Below are 23072 nucleotides of genomic sequence, written 5' to 3'. Positions count from 1 at the left end.
CATTTCTTGTAATTTACTCTAGGCAGCCATTGCCACATCCCTGCCTTTTTGGGGATTACCTCCATCCCTCTCTTCACTGCTTTTTTGTGATGTGGATAATGGCTCACAGGAGCTCCAGAGTGGCCACTGGTGACTGTACTGGGGCTCAGAATCCACTTACAATGAAAGTCAGTGCCTGAAAGCCCTGTTAAAAACGTATCTGGATAAACACTTACTACACCCAACTCTTGTACAAACTTTTAAGTCAGGAAATCTGTATTAGTATGGAGGCCTGTCAGTCTGCATCTATAACCCCAGCAAACACAAAACTTCCAGAAGAGGCAAAAGCATGTCATCATCCTAGCATACAGCACCCCCTCCTTAGGGTGCTGGGTAACACAAGCCTTTAGATTAACAACTATCAAAAAAGACCAAGATACAAAGAGGATAAGGGAAGGGAGAAACAAAACATAACACCTGTGGTTCGTCTGAGTTTGCAGCAGCTCTGTACTGGCTTCCTGAGAATGGGATAACGCAAGCAAATATCCCATCCTGCTCCTTTGCATTCCCAAGCACTTTCACCTCCACCATTTCAGCCAGGAGTAGCTAAACAAAGTTTCGTACAATCTCTCTCATGCAGTGGTTTGGAATAGATCATCAGGGGGCAAAAGGCACCAAACAGTTTGCTTTGTAATGGTGCTGCAGATCTGCAAGAGATAAATCCTTTTGCAAGCTTAAATAAAAGACCTTGAAAAGGTCAGTGCTGCCCACCATGATATATTTTTTTTCCTACATTATCTCATTATAACTAACTCTACCTTGTAGAATTAGTTCATTTAAGTATCTGGAAACTTGATTGATTCAGCACATTAGAAACCGATGAAGAAAACGACATCTAACTCTGAAATCCAGCCGCCAAATGGAATTCTGTGGCTCCCTGGAGAAACACCTCAGCTATAACTAATAGCATGAGAGCCTCAAGGAATCAAATTACATTCCAGCAAACACAGACATACGTAGAAAAAGAGACACCAGCGCAGCCACAGCAAGACAAATGAATCTCCTTGCTCCAGTTGGTCTGAGTCAGGCCTTTAGCATTCCCTTCACGTAGTGTTTTGCTTTGCAATTGCATACAGTCAGGGCGCCTGTGGAACTGCTATGGCTAAAACCTGAAGTTCATTTCTCAATAATAAAGCATCAGAACAAAGCTGAGCAATTCAGTGTTCATTCTGGTTTTGTGCTGCTGTTGCCCAGTTCCTTCTGAGCTCTTTTTCCATATCTCCCATCATTTTAATGGCTCCAATTTATTGAGAGAAAAGGGCTTCGCCCTCTGATCCCTAACAGCAAGTAAACTTGCTCCAGGTGTACCTTTACCAGTTAGCTTTGTCCTTCCTGTTTTTTACTCACTACTACTAAGTCCTTTGGATAGGAATCTGTTCTCAGTCAACAGGGACCCAGTGACACTAAAACCCCCACCACTGCACAACCATACTGCAGCAAACATTCACCTTCCCTCTTCCCCACACTCTGACAAAATCAAACCTGCATACAGTTCCAGTGGATCCCAGTTTAGTACAATAATGCAGAAAACGAAGATGCATATCTCACAGCAAAAGGGTGTCTTACAAGGTCATGTGAAATACAAGCTACATTACCGATTACAATCAAATGACACACATTACAGAGAGAAATGTCTGTATTAAAGCAAACCATTTTGGTTCCTGCAACACCATCACTTTTATTCCTAGCATCAGTACTGACAACGAAGAGTAATTTCTTTATATAGATAAAGAAAAAATACCTACCCAATGGCATTTTAAGTTGTAACTGGATTTCCCACCAGCTTACCAGTTCAATTAAAAACATAAACCACAAAACTGGAAGGCTTCAATGTCCTTCACTCACACCCTGGCCCTGTAAGGATGCTGAATGTTCCTGTGGGGATTTACACACCACCACACCTACCTGAAGGCTGGAACGTAGGAGACAGAGCTAAAGCTCATAAAAATTGATGAGATACATTGCAATGATGTCAACTGCCTTGGGAACGAAACCCTTGTGGTGATGGGGGGGATGGGTAAGGCTGAACCTTAGCATTCTGTAAAAGCCCTGCTTATAGCTATGAATATTAATCACTTAAATTCACTTAAGTATAAAATAACTTAAATAAAGTGTTAAAACAATTTCCCAAATGTGGTTGGGTGGGAAAGGGATTGTATAAAAGCAACCACAAAACCATTTTTCTCTTTTGCATTCACTCAAATAATAAAAAAAGCTGGGTGTGACAGAAAAAAGAAAAAGTAATCTGAAACTTTATTAAATTCAATCTTTCTCCAGTCTTTGTCCTAATTACATCAGACTTTGATTCCATCCTCACTCAATCTGAATTTGTCATGAAATTGCTGCTCTTTCACTGTGTCAAATAAATGCAGCCATTACAGTGCTGTCATTTTCATTGAGCGTAGATGGACTTAACGTGCATTTCATTGTCACACAACAACACTCAAGTAGATCAGGCTATGTGTAATCTTCCAAAGAAACTGAAGCAAACACAATAGTATAGGCCACAGTGGAGACATTTTCAGACAGTGCCTGAAGATGAAAACCATCAAACGAGCTACCTTAGCTTTGATCTACTATCATTAGTGCTGCTACTTAAAGTATCCTATTTAAAAAAGTATAGTAGCCTTTAGAGCACATTGCTTGCCTCCAGGAAGTACTTGCCTCAAGTTTTCAGTATTTGAGTCAAAACACTCCGAGCTACATAGCTATACTAACAGTGCTCTTTCCACCACTAAATAACTCCTAATTTCACAGCACTGCTTTATTGCTTCTTTCCCAGCGGGGCCCAGGTAAGAGCTCCAATGCACTGTGCATAAAAACTTACCAAGAGCCACAGCAACTGCTGTGAGGGAAAGGCTGCAGTAGTTAAGTTTCTCCCTGGATTTTATGCCCCCAAGTCAAGAAGAGCAAATGAGGGAGGAAACCGATGCCCTGCTTCTAGGGAGCACTACTCTTATCCCATCAGTTTACCCAACATACAAAGCATGTTCTGTAACCCCTTACCCTCAGCTCTATGCACAGCCCACAGGAAATGGAAATAACACAGTCTCCTTCTTGAAATACCTTGTCAAAAGCTTAAAATATCTGTAACGATACAGACTCAATCTTCTTTAACCACGCTTTGGCTGACACATAAGAATAAATATAGTAAAAAGAAGGAGTTGCATCCATCCTCCTGAGACTTGGTGCTGGCTTGCAGATGAAAATAAGCAAACGCAATGTCTAGACTCTAGCTGCAAACAAGAACAACTCGCTGTCACCAGCAAGAAATAAAACATCAAGGAAGGCCAACTGAATGCAGCTATTCCCAGATCCTGTTTTTAAAACTGCCCCAACTGCTTCTTTAAGTTTACTCCCTTTCACTGTTTTCACATTTTGGATTTCTCCTGCAGGTACCTATGAAATGAGGTAACTCCTAAAGTAACAGAGGAGAGAGGCTGCTTTTCCTCTGACTGCCAGTAGATCTTTCTTTCCTTTAGTTGGTTAACAGTGGGCTCTCAAAACAGACTGGTGCTGGTAATTTCTGAACACAACATCTTGCAGATTTCACCTTAAAAACCTACCACAAACCTACACAACAGCATTTTACTAAATTCATTCTAAGACCCGGTGCCCTTCATGGTACCCTGATAAACATTTCTCCTCTCCAGTTAGGCTTGCTGATTTTTCTTACAGAAGAAATGAGTGAAAGAATGTACTGAACATTAATAATTATACTCAGGCTACAGCAGTCAGGCATCAGCATGCCTACTTATAAATCAGTTGATTTTGTTCTAGCTTATAAGAACAGTAATGGAAATAAATCCATTACTAATACAGACAAGGCTGTATTAGCCATATAAAACTTATGGTTTATAGTGGAATATAAATAGCAGGATGGAAACCCCTGAGACAGACAAACAAGTCTGACTTTTATTATTAATAATGAATGTTTTGCCTTACACAGAAGTCTGCAAGCCTGGTGGATTTCAAAGTGTTTCACAGTACAAGCACATGAAAGACTGAGACAGTTCTAGAACAGGGGAGAGCAGATACCATAATGCAAACCTCTCAGATTTATTTTGGGTAAAAAAAAATCAAGAAGTTTGATCTTTGCAAAAAATTCTTTGAAATATTTGCAATAAAAACTCTCTCTTGGTTCGTATTTCCATGTGCTTCCTAACTCTGATAGGAAAGAAGTAAAACTGCTCTAAGTACAGACTGAGACAGTGAATGTCAGAGCAACATCAGCAAGAATGACATCAGAACTGTCTAAAAGTGAAGAGAGTGAGAGAAAGGCCAGAAATCTGTGCTGAAGTTGAGAATCCCCCATGAATTTTATGTTGTTGTATTTAGTCGGCCTACACACAGAGTCAGAGGTGGGACAGCCAAACACAACATCATTCACAGATGAGCCTCACCACCAGACAGAAGGGAACTGCAGAGGATATATGAAAAGTAGTGCTGCTGGAGATTTCAGGGACATGTATGTTGGATTCCCCATCCACAAGTCAAGTGAAAAACTAGCTGGAAGCATTCAAACTGTTCATGCGTCTTCCCTTGTAATAAGTTTAAACAACAACAACATAAAAGGCTAAAGCATCCATTACAAATTTTCAATCCAGAACACCCATTACTATTTATTTTTTTTTAATTAACATACTTTGACCTGAAAAGCAAAAGTGGCTTTGAAAAAAGAAGGGTAATGCACATAGTGAATGGATGCGAAAACCTAACACAACTGGTAATTGATCTTGGATTAGGACACAGCTTTCTGTTCCTGGAATAAACACTAAAACCAGTGTAAACAAAGGACAGTAGCTACTACTTACCATGTATAAGTCCTCATTGATGCCTAGATACTTCCCATTGCCACAACCAACATCAGCCACTATTGATCCTTTTGGTAGGGACCTGAGAAACTCTACAATTCGGGGCCATGGGCTATGCCTAGTACTGCTGAAGTGTGTGGCTATCTCTTCATACACCTTGTGTACATATTCTTGTTCCAACTCAGAGGCCTCCATCTCATTGTGAGGAAATGAAGGTTGTACCCGGCTTTGCGGTCCTTTCTGGCTGTCACAGACAGATGGGTAAACTAGATATAGCAACAGATACACAAAAAAATATTTTGTTAAAGTGATTCCTTGTTGATTAAACTTATTTAGCAAAATAAAACTGAAAGTGAAACATTAAAATGCAAAAAATGCTTCATTCCTCCTTTACCTTTTAAAAACTGAAATGCAGGTTGAACTGCAGAAGTGTTTGATTTCTTTAGAACAAGCAGCCTGTCCACATGTACCACAGGCTATTTGCAGTGATCAGCCATCCTGCTACATTAACAAGGTTTATGTTTCCAAAACTGAGATGGTGCCTGTAATAACAAAGATCATGACATTGCTGCAATTCAGCCTCTGAAATTCTCTTCTGAGGGCCCAAATGGACTTCAATTCCATGTAATCATTGAGCCACCTATCTCCTACATTCTGTCCTGCCTTAAGGCACTTACATGGCTCTGTCGCTGCAGATCTGACTGCTTCTCCTTCTCTAATGTACTTAATTTCACAAAATTGAAGTCCTCTTCACATAAAAACAACCAAAACTGACTGGAACATGAAGAATAGTAGCTATTTCTATTCTGTTGCATTATTGCAGAACTTGAGGTCCCCACAGAAATGCAAGATACCAGATTACTTACCCAGCTCTGGAGCAAGCCAAATGCCCTCCTGTATAGAGCAACCACACAGATGCAATCAACTCCAACGATATAGTATGCCTAACCTTGAGCTGTTCAGGAATGGCTACCATGACTGCCAAAACTACCCAAACGGATAAACCGGTTGGCTAATAAAATGTTTACATATTGGCAATAAATAACAATTTTGACTTGAAGATCACCTCAAGACACTTACTGCAATTGCAAGGGCTTCTCCTCACTTTCCTGAATGTAAATGATGTCCTTGTTTCCCTTCGATTCAGTGTTAAATCTCCAGCATCAGCAGTGATTGTTCCAACTTTCTGCCCAAGCTCAGATGCTTGAATGACATCATATTTTCGGGGTGTAATCCTAAAACAAAGTAACACAAAATAAAAGAATAATTCAGTTTGCATCAGAAAAAAAACACCCAATCCATCATTATAAGGCAGCAATTTTTACACACTGTGACATGTGTGATTATAACACTATTTAATGTACGGCTGCTTTTCAATTTTCAACTTATTCAATTTCAGATAAAAAAAAAAAAAAAAGAGGAGCTGACAGAAACTAATGATGTTAATTAAAGTGTTATTTGATTGCAAGTAATTACATTGCCCTCCCTTCCTTTCCTTCCATAAAAGTTTGACCGTTTATTTTCCTAGGACTTATTTTTTTAATATTTGTTTTCTACAAAAATATGTATTTGCTAAAGATAAAATACACTACTAGAAATAGTGGCTGTGGGTATAGAAGCATAGAACTGACTGAGCTCTACATTAGCAGATTGAAGTTTCTTGTTGCAAATAGGCCTTTCCAGTGAACTCTGCTTTGCAACAGAATGCCTTTTCCATTTACTGACAACAGAGTATGCAAAGAATGCAGCACTCTGGGAGATTTGCTAAAATGCCTAAAGGGACAAACTCTGCTGTAGGTCTTTCTTGACCAAAATCTATCAAGCAAACTAGGAACAGAGCTGCTTAAGCTACTTTGGGATTTGGGATGGATCTTAATGGAACAGAAAAGCAGTTTGCAAGGACAAAATTCATGAGACAAGTGATTTGGAACTTTCCCGGGGTGACAAAAGTTTCAAATAATTTTATAAAAGTTGTACAGAAAAGTACCAAACCCAGGAATTTTTAATAGCTCTACATATGAATCTCTCTCAGAATTGAGAAAAGGAAAAAGACAAAGTACAGTGTGAAACACAACATGAGAGAAGAGAAACAGCTGCACCTACATGTAGCTTCTCATCACTTGCACATGGGAAAAAGTAATAACTGTTGGGACAAAATGAAAACTCATCAGGGAAACAGCTTAGCACCTCAAAGCTGTTACTGTCATGCTGAAGCACTTCTTGAACTTACGTCATCAAGGAGATTAATGCTGAAGGCCAGGTTAGACAAAGCCTTGGGTGGCATGGTTTAGTGGGAGGTGTCCCTGCCCATAGCAGAGGGGTTGGAACTAGGTGATCTTAAGGTCCTTTCCAACCCTAACTATTCTGTGATTCTATGAAGTTTCCTCAAGAAAAAACATTTCAAAAGAACTGGCCTCTCAGTGAAGCCCCTTCAGAGTTGCTGACTCTGGGAGTCAGGTACAAAGTACCTGACCCCCAACAGGACAAGCTCTCACTATAAAACTGACTTCCACATTGGCTAGGCAAGTTTAACCCTTATAGGTTGAGCCAAAAGGGAAGTTGGGGCATGGGGGAAGTGTCTTCATATCTTTTAATAAAGCAGAGCACTTAAATTTCTCCTGGAACCCTTCTGCAGGTCACATGAAACTGCTGACCAGTGGCTGTACTTAACCAAGAAGAATGATCCAAATGCTGAGAAGCAGCCTGCAGCCTGATCAGCATTCCTGTACTTTGCTGTAAGCCATCTTTCCTACTGCAGGGAAAATGATCTCTAACCCAGCCACAGGGAGAAAGTGTGCAGGTCCTTTCTGTCTGGAAATCAGGGAGCAGCATATTGATGCTCCATCTAGATGTTGCAAAAGGGAGACATGGAGCAGCCCTGAGACTGGAAATCTCCCAAAGTCAGCCATGGAAAGGATGGGATCTAATAAAGAATTGCCTTGTTCATGGCAGATAATGAAGCTATGATGAAATAATCAGCTGAGGATGCCCGAAACTCCCTCTACAGAACTTCAAATACTGAGTTTGCAGGTTCTCTATTCTCCAGAATAATTCCAAAACTGAATCTTTTGTTCTCTAATTGGACTTCTGAGGAGCAGATAAAAGGCCTCACAAGTGATCTTAAATACATCCTGACATTATGTGTGCAAGTGAATTAATTGTACTTGCCAGATGATTAATCTTGTGGATTACAATAGGATGCCTCACGGCATGATGGAAAGCTTACTTCAGCTGAGTATATTGACACAGTATTGCTTTTAAAAATATACAGAAAAGCTATTTTTAGGAAAGGTGGATTAGGAACTTCCACATGAGTAGAAAGATCTGTGATCATTTTAACTCTAGTTTATGTCACTGGTTCTCAAAAAGACAACTACCACTTGAAGGTACAAGTAATGATCTCACTCCAGTTGTTACAGGCAGGTTATACTACCGCAACTTGAACACCTGCTGGCAAGTATTGCAAGTGCTCTGCGTGAATCTTTCCTTCTCTTGGAAGTTTGGCTGCCCAGGGCCAGCTTAGGAATAGCAGAGCTGGTGGCCTTGGAGAAATCTCTTACGAAGACAGCCAGGGGCCTCAAGCAAGGGCCACTCCTTCTTTCCCTTGAGCTGCTTTTAAACAGAGGCTGTCTTGCTGGGCCAGCCCCAACCACAGCTCTGTCTGTGCACAGCCACTGCCCCACTGACGCCCAGGCTGACATCCCAGCCTGGCCCCATTGAGCTGCCTGATGCCCAGGGCTGGGAACTGGCCCCCAGCTCCCCTGGCAACAGCAATGAGGTGGAAACTGCATTAAGTTCTCAGAGTTGCAAATGACCTTTCCAAAAGGCAACTGACAGTATTTGACAAGACAAAATAAGTAGCTTATAACACTGATATCAGTGTTCAGTCTTGTATGGCAAAAAACAAAGGACTTCACTGCCTTGTGCATCTATAACGATGTGCATCACAAGGACCACTTGCTTTTTACAGGTATTTCATTTAATGAGGGAATATACAGATGGTGTAAGCCCTCTGTAAAAATTAACAATGTAAAAGACATTGGGGAGTTCAAATTCACCCTTCTTCACAATACAAATTAACCAGCAAAATTAAAAGGCAGAAAATCTTCTGCCAATAAAAGAATTTGGTGTTTAATTTACACAGAATGTAATTAGTGTCTCCAATTGACTGCTGCATCCAGTGACAGCTTGGGTCAAACAAAGGAAGAAACATTTACCATGGGCATTTCTGTTCAACATGAGGGTTTCTGTACTCTCCTGAAGTACACTGCTGTCACTCGCAGAGCTTGCCAAGGTTTTAGCCTTTTTGCTAATGTCAGCACTCCTATTGTAGGTAGCTCTCAGTGCATGATTTAAAAAGCACGCATTTAAACTCTACAATAAGCAAAGCCTCAAGACATATTTTAAAAAACCCAAACATGTTCAGTACAATAAAGCCTTATCAGTAATTAAAAGTGTCCCTAAAGCAGCCTTCTCTAAAGCCTTTGGCATACCTGATCCAACAGGAAAAGCTGTGGGCTGAAAAGAAAGAAAGGAAATGGTAAAGCTAATTGCACTACAATCAATTCTTTGCCAGCTCAGACTCATTGAGTACTTTCACAATGCAGATGTGAGAGCAATTTCTGAGCAAAACTTCACTTGTGACAGCAGCAGCAAACTGCAGCTCAGGGACTGGCAATTAACTTCCTAAAATCCCCGATTTTCTCAGTTTAACCTGAGCAGAGGAATGAATTTGTATATTTATTATAAAATTCTACTTGATTTCTTTCAGAGCAATTTAAAAACAGTGTCATTAACAAAGCAAATGACATATACTATTCTACTATCAACAATGCAGGGACTCTTACACATACCCATGTGTCCACAGGTATCTGGATTCTCCAGCCATCACCAATAAACTGCATCGGGGCAGCATAATTGCCACTGTATGGCCATGAGGGTGTTTGAAATCCATCACAATCTAAAAAGAAACAAAACCAGCCACCATGAACGAGCATGACCTACAGAGCTTCATATACATGCCAGGTATTCCACAAATCCTAGCTTTCTTTGTCTCTTTAACATGTCCATAAGAATATTGCTGTGAAACAGATACATATTTCCTAAGGATGCAAAAATCTCTAGGTTTCTGTCCATAAGATCTCTCCTTTTCAGCACTGTGTTCAAAAATCTGAGACAGTCACAAATACATGTGTATAGATAATTAAAATACTAAATATTTTTTTAACAGTAATAACTTTCCTTGTGAGTACACAGTAGCATCATTTAACCTCTGTGTGTACCGTATACCTGTGAGGGAGGAAAGGATTACTACCCCTCAGCTAAAGGCAACTCCATCAAAGGAAAAAAGGGCTCATTTGCTGAAACTCAGACACCGGAAAGGTAGGCACCTGGGCTAAGGCAGTCAGCTGCTGTCTTTTTGTTAAGTCTATGCAGGCAGACAAGCATCTCCCTAGAGTGACTCATCCTAGTCTAAAATGTAGAGCTAAGCGAAGTGGAGTGACCCTTATGCCCTCTGGAAATGCCTATCTATTCACAGCAGATTGAGCTCAGACAACTAACTCAGCATAGATGCATAACATTCCGATTACCAGGAATGGGTGAGAGAAGTAATTTCCAACCTGTGTGCATTCTTGGAGGTTTTAGAAGCACAGCAAGCACATGCAGTCTCCCAAGATCCTAAGATGCCAACTACCAGACCATCCTTTTATTATTTGCCACCCAGCTTCTAGCAATGGCAATATACCAAGGCTTTCAGCTTTATTCCAATTTCACAGCCCAGATGGCAGTGCTACATTTTGCTTCTGCTTGGGCTAGGAATGTTATCCTTTCACATTTCCCAGATGAGAGAAACTCTCGCTGTGGAAAATAATAAACACACCAAGAGAGTTACAGAAGACTTACCATAAAAGAAAACTAGTCAAAACCTATTCAATTCAGCAGTTCCAGCCACACTGGAGAATCAACACCATGAAAGGGCTGCCACCTGATTTGTAACCTACTAAGTTTACGATTTAAACTGGCTTACTACGCTATGCCAGACCAAACTGAATTAAGCAGTTCTGCTCCTCCATACAGATGCTTTTAACAAAGACAAAACATTGGTGAAATGATCAGTCATTCAGCACAAAAACCCAGCAAGACAGAGACTGAATAAGCAAGACTTTTAAACACTAAAATTTACCACTTCCAACATTCACTACTTAATGCTGTACACACTGAAGCAAACTACAATGGCATTTACATTTTTAGGGAAAAAAAAAATAACCCTATTTACGCTGTAATACTACCCACACAGAATGACACAGCTTCTCCTGTTGAGCTATCTAAATTTAAGGCAAGAAATGACGAAGGTGACAGTGGGGCTGAAAGGGGAAGAGAGATGGGGAAAACAGGAATAAAGCCTACCTATAAGCTCTGATTAATGATTATGAAACACTTCAATAGCTACATAAATAGATGAATGGCAGCCACTTGCTAATATACTCTTCCCCTTGCACTTCACAATTTCTTCTAGGTATCCTCCAAGAAACATGGGGTGAAGGAGGAGAAAACAGTGGCTCCACAGATCTGATGGGGAGGCTGTCCCATAAGGCACAACTAGGTGCAAGCCTCTGTAAAAAGATTTTTAATTTTAATTTTGTCGAGGCAAAGAAACCAGAAGGTAACTAATCAACACCAGCACATAAGGAAAGAAAAAGCATGAAAAGGAAAGAAGCGGGGAGTGAAATGGTTGGATGAAATGAGTGAGATGATATCTCAGCCTGTCATTTGCCTCTCGGGCTCACTGCTGTTGGGGAACAAGTGTGAGGAGACAATATAGAGACTGGGTTCTTCAGAATAAACTGAACATGAGACTGAACAATTCCTTCCTGGAAGCTCTATCACCCCACTGTCCCTCTTTCTGGGTCAGTAGTAGCTACAAAGCTCTGTTCTTGCAGATGTTGCTCAAGAACTGCACTTTCTCAAAGAGTCAGAGGAGACTTCTGTAAGGTCCCCTACACTTCCAGTCCCCATCTTCCCACAGTGCCCAGATAAGGACCTTGCTCCCTGTCATTTCTGCACGCCAAGCTGGGCACGCTACATGAAGCAGTGGGAAACAGTTCCTCCAGCTCCCTGCCTTCTCTGCAGCTTTACCTCACACATCTCCAATTCCTTTTCCCTCATCAACTGCATAGCCTCAGAGTCTCTTCACAGAAGATGCTCCTCAAATCGTGTCCTGTTAACACCATGTATCCAAACCAGCAGAAGTTCAGAGTGCACTATAACAAGTAGCATGTTGGGAATGAGAGGCCACAAAACTACCCCTGGTAGCTAGATTTTCAGGCAAAAGTGGCAGGAAAATAGACAGTAAAAGAAAGCATGTCCTCCTGGCTGAATTTCAGCCTCACTAAGCCAACAAGAAATACATGAAATAATCTCCTTTACAACCTCAAATGCTGCACCATCGGAAATTTTATCTAAGTAACATCTGGCAAGCCTCATCCACACCAGCACAGGATCCCAGCTCTGCCTCTCCTCCCTACTTTTCTGTGGAGGTAAAGCTTCTGCACTATTATCTCACATTGCGGCTGCTCTCCCTCAAAATGAACTTCATCATTATGACAAATACTGATGTTTTGAGGAGGAATACATAGATAAAGAATTCATGTACCTGCAGAGGGCAATGACATTGAGTAATGAGCAGTTATTAGACCAATCAAAAATAGAATGCGTTCCACAGTGTCCCGCATGATATCCTTGTCTCTAAATTGGAGAGACATCAATTTGATGGGTGAACCACTCGGTGGATAAAGAACTGGCTGGATGGCCGCACACAAAGAGTTGTGGTCAATGGCTCGATGTCCGGCTGGAGACCGGTAACGAGTGGTGTCCCTCAGGGATCAGTGTTGGGACCGGTCTTGTTCAACATCTTTGTCAGTGACATGGACAGTGGGATTGAGTGCGCCCTCAGCAAGTTTGCCGATGACACCAAGCTGTGTGGTTCGGTTGATACGCCTGAGGGAAGGGATGCCATCCAGAGGGACCTTGACACGCTTGTGAGGTGGGCTGATGCCAACCTGATGAAGTTTAACCATGACAAGTGCAAGGTCCTACACCTGGGTCGGAGCAATCCCAGGCACAGCTACAGGTTGGGCAAAGAAGAGATTCAGAGCAGCCCTGAGGAGAAGGACTTGGGGGTGTTGGTCAATGAGAAAATGAGCATGAGCCGGCTTCAGTGTGCGCTCACAGCCCAGAAAGCCAACTGTATCCTGGGCTGCATCAAAAGGAGCGTGACCAGCAGGTCAAAGGAGGTGATCCTGCCCCTCTACTCTGCTCTCGTGAGACCTCCCTTGGAGTACTGTGTGCAGTTCTGGTGTCCTCAACATTAAAAGCACATGGAACTGTTGGAACAAGTCAGAGGAGGGCCACGAGGATGATCAGGGGACTGGAGCACCTCCCATATGAAGATAGGCTGAGAAAGTTGGGGCTGTTCAGCCTGGAGAAGAGAAGGCTGCGTGGAGACCTCATAGCAGCCTTCCAGTATCTGAAGGGGGCCTATAAGGATGCTGGGCAGGGACTCTTCATTAGGGACTGCAGTGACAGGACAAGGGGTAATGGGTTAAAACTTAAAACAGGGGAAGTTTAGATTGGCTATAAGGAAGAAATTCTTTACTGTAAGGGTAGTGAGGCACTGGAATGCCTAGGGAAGTTGGGAGTGGTCTTTCCCTGCTGGTGTCCAAGGCCAGGTTGGACAGAGACATGGTTTAGTGTGAGGTGTTCCTGCCCATGGCAGGGGGTTTGGAACTAGATGAACTTAAGGTCCTTTCCAACCCTAACTATTCTGTGATTCTAAGTTTCACAGTTTTTGTATTAGCAATAAATTTGATATTGCAATTCAGATAGAGAATCAAATTTTAGAAACCCACTGTGAACATCTGAAGACAATTAGTGCAATTCCTGTGCTTCGTTCCTTTTTCTAGAACAACTGCACCTGAATGCTTAAAAAAAACCAAGCAAGAGTACTTCTTCTACACTTTGTTTACAGTACAATAAAGAACATTTAACTTAGAAGGGGTTTGGAAGAACTCTGTTCTTATCTTTGACTAGCCTATTACTGACTGAAGCAGATAATGTTCCCACACTACTATATGTGTCTTTATCACAGAATCATAGAATTGACCAGGCTGGAAAAGACCTTTAAGATCATCAAGTCCAACCTTTACTCCAACACTGCTAACTCTACCACTAAACAATGTCACTGAGGGCCTCGTCTACACAGTTTGTGAATGCTTCCAGGGACAGTGATTCCACCACTGCCCTGGGCAGCCTGTTCCAACGCCTGAGCACCTTCTGTGAAGAAATTTTTCCTAATATCCAATCTAAACCTCCCCTGGCACAGCTTGAGGCAGAACATTCTAAATTGTCACTGTCACACACACACACACAAAAGATTAACGTATTTGGTCCTCTTTTTAATTTACTAAGGACTCACAATCAATAAAGCAACTCTGCCACTGCTGAATCAATCTCTTCATGACAGTTTTGCTCCATAGGAGATATTTCCAATTACTATTTTCGGTTTTATCCATTTTCTTTTTCCTCTCAGATAGCAGAGTCAATAAAGATCAAATTTCCAGCTAGCCCATGGTGCATCACCAGGGATTGCATTCGAAAAACAAAACTAGAGGATGCTTTTATCTTATACAACTTTCACCTCTTTCTCAGTACTGTGGAAAAAGAGTGTCTCTAAACATAACAGAGAAACCCATAAAAGAAACAAACAGCTAACAATACCTACTTGTGGTTTTAAATTACTTGTCATGATGCCAGGTTATTTAAGAGAGAGTGTACATGACAAGGGAGCACGTGAAGCAGTAAACAGCTTTCAAGGATGGCTAAACATCAAAGCAAAGGGACACCCACATCCCAAACATTGTTCCTGTGGCATAAAATACAGCAAAACACAAAAGCTAGAGAAGAATCTAGTATCAAAGGAAATGGAAAGAAAGTATGTTTTTCCTCAGGGAATGATAAGTCTGCATCACCTTTCAGTGCAATGGCACTACACTTCATGAAAGAGCAGAAGGATAGAGGTGAAGAACTGGTTTATCAAATAAGCAACGATCCAAAGGCAAAATGGCAGTAATGGCTGGCAGGACAGTGTCAATAAGGATTTCACTGCCACAGCATGCAATGACAGCATTGTTTCATCAAACTTTGTCTCTGATGCAATTTGCACTTGCTGTTAATAGACCAACTTAGACGAAACATACTCTAAAGCTAAAAAAAAAAAAAAAAAAAAAACCACCATGGAATGCTTAAGTATTCCTGACATTATTTACTGTATTTTCAGAGAGCAAAGACATTATCAGCCTACACAGCAGTTTCCCACATGTAAAACAGATGAAAAAGAATGTCTACTTCAAAGATAGCTGAGAGGTTTACAGCCCACACATGGAGCTTGAACAACACAGTGGGGCTCTACATGGAGACGAGAGCCTGCTGGCTGACACAGGACACTGCAAAAACCCATGCTAAATCCCAAAATTCAGAATTCAGAAAATGCTGAATTTTACAGGAAAGGAGAATGGGAATGTCTTTTTTAAATAACTCATGTAATAAGGAAATTTATCTTATGTAATTTATGCTGATATTTACATCCAATATCATGGTCTCTAGCCATACTTCAGAAAACGAGCGCAAAGTTGACAATCTTGATGATGAAATATTTCAGTGCTGCCTACCTCAAAAATCTCTCAACACATGCACAAGCCTCCCCCATATCAGAATTAGAAGCATACCATGCCCTGCTAAGCTGGCTTATCTACTTAGCCACTATGGTGATGCTTGTTAAATATACTCCTAGGTTTTCTTTCTTCAAAAGTTATATTAAATTTTCCATCCATGCAAGGCATTACTATTGTCCTAAACTTTCTGTGTCATTTGAAGTATCTATACTTCTTCCTTTTAACTGAAGTCTAGCATAGGAATGCGTAAAAACCATTCCAACACACAGACAGCATTTCACTTTTCTCTCTGAGGCCTCACCTTGTTAGATTTTCTTGATAACCCCAAGGAGGAGAGTGTATCCATTGAATAGCATACCAGTATCTCTCCTAGCTATTATATATGCCACTGACTTCATGAGACAAATTCTCTTGTCTGTATGCTGCTTACAAGATGCAGGTACTGCACAAAAAGAGGAAAACTACTGCAGTTTCCAAGCTAACTCCTACTGGATGAAGGAGCTTCCAGTCCTCTGCATGCCAGCTAGATGGAATATACACCACTCTCCTGTACCTTGGGGTGCAACTCTTGAGGTTCACCAAGGTATTAGAAGTTATTGGTTACCTCTCTCCTTGGATGCTGGCTCCTTATGGTGTCAAATGGGGTGGCTGCTCTGCCCAGCCTTGGCAGAGGTTGGGATGCTGGTGGTACCTCTGGCAGCATCACACCAACTTCTGACTGCTGGTGTTTCTATTCCAAGGTCTCTCCATGCTGCTACAAATTTTTATGCTTCACTCATACATATTCTCAAGCTGCCTCTTCTTTGATTTAAAAGCTTCTTTGTAAATCCAAGGTTACTGTTTAATCTTGCTGATTGAACAGCAGACTAAAAGTACACAACAAACCCAATTCATTAAAGACTACCCATCAAATATGGCAGTTCTTACTAACTCTAAAAGTATTGAATTTCTTTCGTATGTCAGGCTATTACCTGAGGCCTTTGCACCTTCCCAGATCATTACCTGTGTTAAAACTCAATGTTGAATATTAGATTCCTACACAGACAACTTCCCATCCCTACAGTGAAAGGCAATAGTTGCATTACCACTGCTTCCCTCTCTCTGCCAAAACAGGTATAAATTTCTCCTTTCCAGAAAATGCTATCCAAACCCAGTATATGACATTAATCTCCTTTTGTGAATCCAAAGACTCAGTGTAGTTCTCAACAACATCCAGTTTATTCAATTTCGCTAACATTCCACTTTCATCCTTTAATAAACTACCTCCCTAGCTCTTAGCTCAAACTCCTCTAGGACACAGAAAGCGGAAGGCTAATGCTGTTAGTCTTTATTTCATTTATTTTATTAACTTAGCCTCCTCTGCAATACTTTCCATTCTTCAAGCCATGTCTTCCCCTACATCCATGGGTGCTACCACACTGACATAAAGGGAATTAATCCACCTACACCAGGGCACAAGGCACCTCAAATGTACAAAAGCCCTCATTCTCCTCTCTAAAGGAAAGGAAATGCCAAAATTTTGTATCACTTGCTGTCTAATGGAGTACAGTTCAATGGAAGAGCATAAGAGGACTCAGACACCTTGATCTTAGTGGCCTCCAGAAGGCTTAATCTGTTCAACATATAATGCCCAGATGTCACAAGAAAGCAGTTCTGCATCCTCAAATACTTCTCCTAGGATTTGCATTTACTGTATTACTCTATGTCCTGAAAGCAAATAATCCTTATTTACACAATTAATGCTGTGTCAAATGTCTACCAAGAAACCACTGAAAAAGCCCTTACCACACAAACACAGCTGTTATGCAGCTTTCTATGCAAGCATGATGACATTTACAGGATTCTGGTATGCACATCTGGGTGTCTAGTGCTGTGGCATATCTGCAATTCTTTCACACATTAAAATCTTGCAAGTTCTCAAGAGACTGTCAATAAATACTTTGGGGTTCAAAAAGAGCATATCACCTTCTTTAATCATTGGTCATTTACAAATATCTGTGGAAACACACAATATAATCAGCCATTTTCATGTTACCAAGGTTGCAAGTACATGTAGCAGGACTCTTTTCAGCCATAATTTTATTTCCATGACACCCTACCTCAATATTATTTATCCTGCCATCAACCATTATAACCTTTAATTACAACTTTTCTATAACAGAAACAGTGTAAGGGACTGAATAGGGCCTCCATAACATAAACAATAACTGATACAGGACAAATCAGGCCTTGGCTGAGTAATACTGACAAACATGGAATAAAACGCCTATGGTAATGAGACAGGCATTTAAAGAAGACAAGAAATACTTACAAGAGGACCTGAAACACTTAAGATTCTGGGTGGCACAGACCCAGCAGCTGTTGCGTGACAGCCCAGGTCCTTACAGGCTGAAGGTATTTCAAGGCAAGGGTAAAACATGCTGCATATTCATTATCCTGTATAGTGGAAAACAGTCTTCCTTCCCTCTTTACAAGCATTAGGGTTGTTCATCAAACTTTACTCTCCTCTGGAGGTCTCAGCTTTCTGCCTGTAATGCTGTAGTACAGGAATCCAAGCCAACTATAAGTCACAGGGTGGGAATAGTCAACTCAGTTCAAGATTAAGACATCTACATTTGGGTATATATTTTTTAAAATCCTGTTAGAGAACTGAAACCTATGAAAACAGACACTAGGGTCTAGTTTAGCAATAGCTGAAACACCCCTTTGGCTGGACTGACTCAATCCCCATTGATTTACAGAGGGGCTCAGGCACGCAGTGCGTTATGTAGACACCTACTTGTAAACACTAAAATCTCAGTGTCTTCATCCTGGAAGAATACCACTGACAGTAACTTATGAAATAAGGCACCCAAGTATGGATTCAGCAGATGCTCCAACTCTGTTTAAAACAGTCCTGCCTTAATTAAAACTTCTTCCTGCACTATTTTCACTATAATCTTGCCCTAAACATACTGAGAAGGTAGTATGTAAACAATCCAGTGCTGAATATCTGTAATTCAAAAGAATGAAATTACATGTTTATTCAGCCCGAGTTTGAAACAAAGGTCAACAAGCCCTTCTCACAACTCCATCTAACTGTCTCAGAAACCATTGCTATGATAGAGAACTGCCAGAATACAAGACATGCAAACTGTGCCTTCCCAAACTAGTTCCTGCATCATAACTCACAAGAGCTGACAAGACACAGGTTTTAATCTATTGCTATAGAAACTACCATATGGCCTGTTTCTTAATCCTCTACATTTTCACTGTAAAAAGGAAATCTGCTGAGAAACAAAGATCTGGGCACAAGTTTGCAGAAATAGCATAAATACATAAAGAAAAATCATTCCTTAAAAGACAAAAGCATATAACTCTCTCAGAAATGAAAAAGGAAGGGAAAAAAAGAAACCACAATCAAAAAACAAAGAATGAACAAAAGTCATCTTCTTGGTTAATGATGTCTCCTAGGGCCATAAAGTACAACTCAAAAGAGCATGACGCAGAAAGACTTCTTTAAAATCATTTGAAGAAAACTTTTATCAATTCCCACAACTGCCATGTTTCACCCCACAGAAGTACCACATATCTGACATCTAGGTATCATTTTAAAGCAGGTAAAGAAAAAAAAAATCAAAAAAGAAAAAACACATTTTGAAGTTTGGCTAGGCAGTATTCGAACACTGCTGATTTTCATCACAGGCAATGCCATCTCTATATTCCCTCATTCCTTCCATCTGCTTCATTAGCACAATGAGTGTCTTCACATAAGGCAGCCAAAAGTTATACAAAAGGGCTCTACTAGAGCCTTGGCATGTGGCCCTAAATTTACAATGGCTTGCATGAACTGCAGAGAGATGTACACAGCAACAGAGGAGGAACTCACAAGGAACTCTGAAGTGTCTACTTTCCACTGCTTTCAGCTGCACCATTATCCTTGATTCCTTCCAACCATTCCTCTGTTGCCCCAGCAGACTGGAGCTTCACCTGCATTGCCCCTGCAGTGCACCAAGAGGCTGCTTGCCTACTTTCTTCTCCGCTGAGAGCACACCTCTTCCCCTGCCTTGAATCAGAATCTTTCTGTCAAGTGCATCAGCATCGCAGATGTGACAGCTCTGGCTCCAGCATGCTTTTAACTGCTCTAAATTGCCAGTTCCCCAATAAAAATTTCCAGAGTCAACTCTTCTTGAAACAAGAGCTCTGTGGAGAAATCCCCCCTGAAAAACTCAACACAGCTGGAAAGAAAAACAGAACACTGCAGCATGCAGAATGTTCAGATTTGCAAAGATAATACAAATGCAGACAGATTTCAAACCCCATTTGCTACACTTGTTGGTATTGTAAAATTCCAGATCAAAGCTAAGAGAAAATACATGACAGCAGGAGCTTAACAAGTTAAGCTTGTTTCTTTGCTTATAGATTACTTGTGATTATAATTACTATTACTGAATGATGACTTGTCATTTCTACATGAAATTTGCCACAGGCTTAAAATAGGCTCCTAAGACAATAGAGATGACATCACTGGCTAATGAAATCAGATTTCTTTATTGAATTCCAGAACTGAAGTTCAGCTGAAACGCAACAGCTAAAGATAACAAGTTTTTAATGCCCCAGAGTTCAGCCTGCTTTAATTTAAATTAATTTAAAATTTTAAATTAATTAATTTAATGCCAGGATTCATGCATCAAGCACTGATCTTCTAAAAATAAAACGGGGAATAGAAATAACTTCCACTGATAAACCTGTTGTGGAAATTAAAAATTCTTTTAAAAATTAGTAAAGAAAATTAGTAACTACTAACCAAGGCAGATGTTTCTATTAAAAAAAAAAAAAAAAAAAAAAAAAAGAATTAACTCTATTTCAGGAGCAACAATCCAAAACCTGACTCAAAAATAGTTTCAGCTGCAAAAATATTGCGATTAAAATTTAAATGCTCTGTTAGTTTTCTATTATTACTATGATTACATTTTACACAGGAATAAATAGCAATTTCATCTTTAAACCACTAATTCACCTCGTCACCACTGAGAAGTAGTTCATGTACTATAGTGAGAGGGTACATGGGGCAAGTGAAACAGAACAAGAGAAAAAAAAGGTTTTCATTTAAAAACAGCAATACTGTACACCGTGATCTAATGTTTTCCAAGATTTTTATTCATCTACGTATTTCCTACCACATGAAAACCAATTAGAAATCTCCAGCAATAGCAAGATCCTTTTAAGAGAGTACATTGGCTTCCACTGAAAAATTCAGTATCTGTATTTGTGTGTCACAGTAAAGCCATAACAGCCAGATGCCTGAGAATTGCAAATGAAATGACACTGCCTCAGCATACAAGGTAAGCACACTACAGAAACAGCTCATAGCCTAGAGGCAACAGGTTCTGTTAAAAGAGAATCAAGTTGGTAAAGGAATTATGCAGGAGTTTTCCTTCATTATTTAGCAGCTATGACCACAGCCAGAAAATTGTAAGCCCTACTGCAGACTTCAAACACTTTAGAATATTTCACTCACGGTAGGACTTCTGCGTGATCAGGAGAAAACTAACTGGAGCTATAGGACATTTTTCGTAACATCCCTATGTATTTTTCCATGTGATACTGAGTAGATTTCATTTTCAAATTACTCCTAATAGAAATTCCTTTTGTCTCTGTTTCCATATTCACCTCAGATATACTGCTGGTGCAACTGCCCAGGAAGGTTGAGAAGACAATGAGAACATTCTTCCCACATCCCTTTCTCAACACCAACAACTCAAAGAAAACACAGGATGCTAAAGAGCAACCAACTGACTGGGAAGAGTGGTACAAAGCAGGAGGAGCTGCAGCTCTGCCTTCCACCTCAGCAGCCAAAATAATGGACCACATGCAAAAAACATAAAACTGCTACGCAGAAAGGAGTCAGGCAACTTCCCACTCTAGCAGACTCAGGAGAAATACCTCAGGGAGTCACTGCATATTCTGCAAATCACAGATCCCCAGCACTCAAACTACAGGCTGACCTTCCTTCCCCAGCACTTTAGTAGGATTCCAGCCTATTTAGGACTTATTAGGCCTTGCATAGTGGGTAATAGCCTTATGGAAAGGTACGGGAGATGACAAGTTTTTTCTTCTGTGAAGAAGAAGAAAGGCTAGTATGAATCCAACAAAAGGCGGGCAGAAGACAAAGCTTTGCAGAGCTATATGCCCAGTATTGACCCACCAGTAGTAAACACCAGACTTCAGAGACTCACCACAGGCACAGATCACACAAAACAGGCACCTGGAAAATGTAATGTCTCACCAATATGAAAGGCGAGAAGAAAATATTTTTTACATACAAAAATAAGATAGATGCTCTGTCACAGCTTAGCTTTGATTTTGTTCCTCCAAAATATCTGAGAAGGTAGCGGAGAAGGTAGGATCTCCTTGTTGCTGTCTTGTTTCTCAATAAATTACTGCTACACAGCTTACAGAGAAATAATGTATCATTCTTCTGGGGCAGTTCTGACCAAATGCTCTTGTAGCATTTCAGTGCAAATCAAGATTATTCACCAGATTCCTACAGCACTTGAGAAACACGTTTATCTGCATTAGTTGCACGCAGTAGGTGCCTTGCTGTTATCTTCGGCTAAAATAGGAGCTACCCTATAAGCAACCAAGACTGTGGAAGGAGGTGAATAGGTACTGCAGGACAGGTTCCCTCTGAACATTTACATGACAGCCCAGCTTTCAAGATCCTTACAAAGGCTAAAATAACTGATCAGGTGGAAACATCAGTAGGATACATTGATATGTGAACAGAATCCTGCACACAAACAGGGAAGAGACATCCAGCACAGAAAGAAAAACCCAGAACAGTATATTAACCTTTCCCCCAAAAACCAGACTATTATAAATATCCCCATGAAGACCTGTGGGCTTTGCTGCTTATCTCAGAGGGCACAATTCAATGCTCAATTATATCAACAGAAAGTTTTCCCTTGATTTTGATGGGTATTTTATTGATCCAAGCTCAATGACAGGTATGACACAGAGAGAAAGAGACACACATGACATTTATACAGAGTAAATGAAAATAGGAGGGACAGATTTATGAAGCTTGATACATTTAAATTCTGGTACTCAGGATACCTTTCACATGGAAAAGCTCTTCCGTAATTCTCAAAAAACAAATACCACTTTTAATGGCACAAACCAAATTCGGCATACTCATATAAGTACAGTCCCTTCGGGTTTCCAGCTAAATGGTACAGAAACCATGCCAATCACTGTTCTTCAAGAACTGAAAATCCTTCTTACAAGAAGGGCACAGCTCAGGAAATGTGTCTTACAGATCTGAAAAGAACACTATTTAGCTACTAGAATCCCACTAGATTCACTTGAACAAGTTCTGAGTTCAGCATTAGGTTGTAGTCATTAAAATTAATGTCTTCTATTTGGGCTCTACTGGTTCTTCCAACCCAATCTCTTTTTAAGTACTGATTGCTGTTACTACTTTTTCATCTACTACAATCATGCTTCT

At 40.5% G+C, this 23072-nt stretch overlaps 1 protein-coding gene across 4 annotated transcripts in view; it reads right to left on the bottom strand.

The window, feature by feature from the left end:
* The window catches only part of ALKBH8 (alkB homolog 8, tRNA methyltransferase), a 47393-nt gene that overhangs the window by 4712 nt on the left and 19609 nt on the right, over positions 1 to 23072 (bottom strand). For all 4 annotated transcript variants that reach the window (XM_080612735.1, XM_080612737.1, XM_080612736.1 and 1 more), the window contains 3 exons: positions 9707 to 9813; positions 5934 to 6088; positions 4854 to 5119 (listed from right to left, as the gene is read on the bottom strand). In XM_080612735.1, coding sequence (XP_080468861.1) covers positions 4854 to 5119; positions 5934 to 6088; positions 9707 to 9813 — 528 coding nt within the window. The remainder of the gene's footprint in view (positions 1 to 4853; positions 5120 to 5933; positions 6089 to 9706; positions 9814 to 23072) is intronic.

The sequence above is a fragment of the Psittacula echo genome (genome assembly GCF_963264785.1).
Source record: "Psittacula echo genome assembly, chromosome: 3".
Taxonomy (NCBI): Eukaryota; Metazoa; Chordata; class Aves; order Psittaciformes; family Psittacidae; genus Psittacula; species Psittacula echo.
The sequence above is the reverse complement of the archived record's forward strand: the minus strand, read 5'-3'. Positions and strand labels throughout refer to the sequence as shown.